Source organism: Austrofundulus limnaeus, unplaced genomic scaffold (assembly GCF_001266775.1).
Source record: "Austrofundulus limnaeus strain Quisiro unplaced genomic scaffold, Austrofundulus_limnaeus-1.0 Scaffold746, whole genome shotgun sequence".
NCBI lineage: Eukaryota > Metazoa > Chordata > Actinopteri > Cyprinodontiformes > Rivulidae > Austrofundulus > Austrofundulus limnaeus.
The window spans coordinates 18,450-20,489 of NW_013953148.1; the positions used below are offsets into that span (position 1 = coordinate 18,450).

A 2,040-nucleotide genomic window follows, 5' to 3' on the forward strand; every position below is an offset into this window, starting at 1 on the left:
GTAGCCTGTGGTTTCCTCAAAAAGGCTCGATACAGCATTGAGAAAGTAAGTATACTTTAGCCCCCCCAAAAAAATCTTACTTTGGAAACTGATTCTAAAATAGAACATTTTGAGAGAAAGTAATTCACTTTATTTTGGGTTTAGATTGAGCGCATCCAGAATGTCTACCTTTGGCACGCCTTTAACGTGTGTCGCCAGCGCATAACTGCAAAGAACGGTGTAGCAGAACTGGGTGAGAAGTTTCTGTACCACGGCACATCAGCGGAGTCATGCAACTGCATTGAAAGAGACAGATTTGACAGGAGTTATGCCGGCACGCATGGTAAGTTTTTTGTCATTAATAAAAAAGAGTACAGTTCATAGTACATACAGTTATAATAAAATATTATAGAAAGTTAGAAACCCTTTGGCATAATAACTACTGATCCTAACATTTAGAATGCTTCAAAAAATTATTTTTTCTATTACAGCTGCTGTATATGGAAGAGGAGTGTACTTTGCTGTCAATGCAAATTATTCAGCTGACAGATTTGCTCCAGCAGATGCGTCAGGCCTGAAGCGGGTGTATGTTGCTCGTGTACTTACAGGCCGTTATACAGTTGGTAAATCCTCCATGATAGCCCCTCCGCCTCGAGGTTCTGACCCAACYGACTGCTTCAACAGYTTGGTGGACAACCAGCAGCAACCCTCCATGTTCATTATCTTTCACGATGACCAGGCCTACCCAGAATACCTCATTACCTTCAAATGAGTGAGAATAAGAAMAGTTAATATTGTCTTGGATCTAATACTGTGATGTACTTTAGATTTTAAAAATACAGTCTTTACTGATTGTTGCAATACTGATGCCAATTCAAAGGTGCCATAATCATTTGTAAAGTTGTGATGAAGGAAATCAGCTACTTCTCTTAAACAATAATATTGCCTGACCACCATGGGGTCAAGAGCCTTCAGCTGTTCRGCCCCCCGCCTGTGGAACTCTCTCCCTCTGGACCTTATCAATTCCATCTCCATTACATCATTCAAATCTCAACTCAAAACCTGTTCAATCTGTTCAAGAAAGCATACACATTTGAACCATAAATCTACCAACCAGTATTCTCATAGTTTACACTATTTTATTTTGTTTTATTTTAACTGATTTATTGCTTTTATTGTGTTTATTGTTTTATTGTGGTTTTTATTGTTGACTTCTGTAAGGTGACCTTGAGAGTTTTGAAAGGCGCCTATAAATAAAATGCATTATTATTATTGTTAATATGTATTGGCATTGTCGCCTATTCTGTACTGATCCCAAAGACGGACGTTAACCATATCTCCAACTTGCAGCAGTAAGATAACGCTGTTTGATCCAGAGTAGGGGTGATTTGCACTATGACCCCACCATGACACAAGCCTGTTTCCATTATGTCACAAACATCCACCCATTGCTCCAAACCCCCCATCTAATAAATGGCTGAGAAAATACATTTTAAAGGCTTCCAAATTAATTATTAGACTTACAGCACTTAAACAATAAAGCTGTTTAAAACATTTTAAAATGTAAAGATAATAGAATAAACTTTATTTCTTTTCTTTATGACCTCTTGAGTATTGTTCTGGATAAGTTCACTTTAAAGAGGTACAAGGAATTTCAAGGTTAACTTGGTTATAAAATGAGCTAACATGAAAKACTTTAAATGGAATTTTATCAGCAACAAGCTGCTTGTTGAGATATTGGGCACATAAGTGTTTTAATCTTAGTAGTCTTGTATAAACTTCTGTAGTGTCCTAAGAGTGGGGGTTTGTCTCAGGAATGCCCACGTGTGGCTCATCGGCCATTCAGCTTCAGAGTTCCACACACATCACCATTTTAGGACAACGTTTGAGGTACACCGTGATTTATGTACATCTGTTGCTTGAAAACCTTTGTACACCCCCACCTTGGGGCCTTTCTTTCTCCGACTTTCGTACTGGAGAAATCAATTGGCTGAAGGCCACAATTTGATCTTAGGCTGTATTTTTGATCTGCAGTAATAAAGTTGCTTGCTGTTCAAACCA

At 38.2% G+C, this 2,040-nt stretch overlaps 1 protein-coding gene across 1 annotated transcript in view; it reads left to right on the plus strand.

The window, feature by feature from the left end:
* The window catches only part of LOC106532298 (poly [ADP-ribose] polymerase 14), a gene marked incomplete in the record, with an annotated part of 20,296 nt that extends 18,256 nt beyond the window's left edge, over window positions 1–2,040 (plus strand). Inside the window, 3 exon segments of the mRNA XM_014028325.1 lie at window positions 8–45; window positions 145–322; window positions 471–2,040. Of these exon segments, the coding sequence (XP_013883779.1) occupies window positions 8–45; window positions 145–322; window positions 471–751 (497 nt within the window).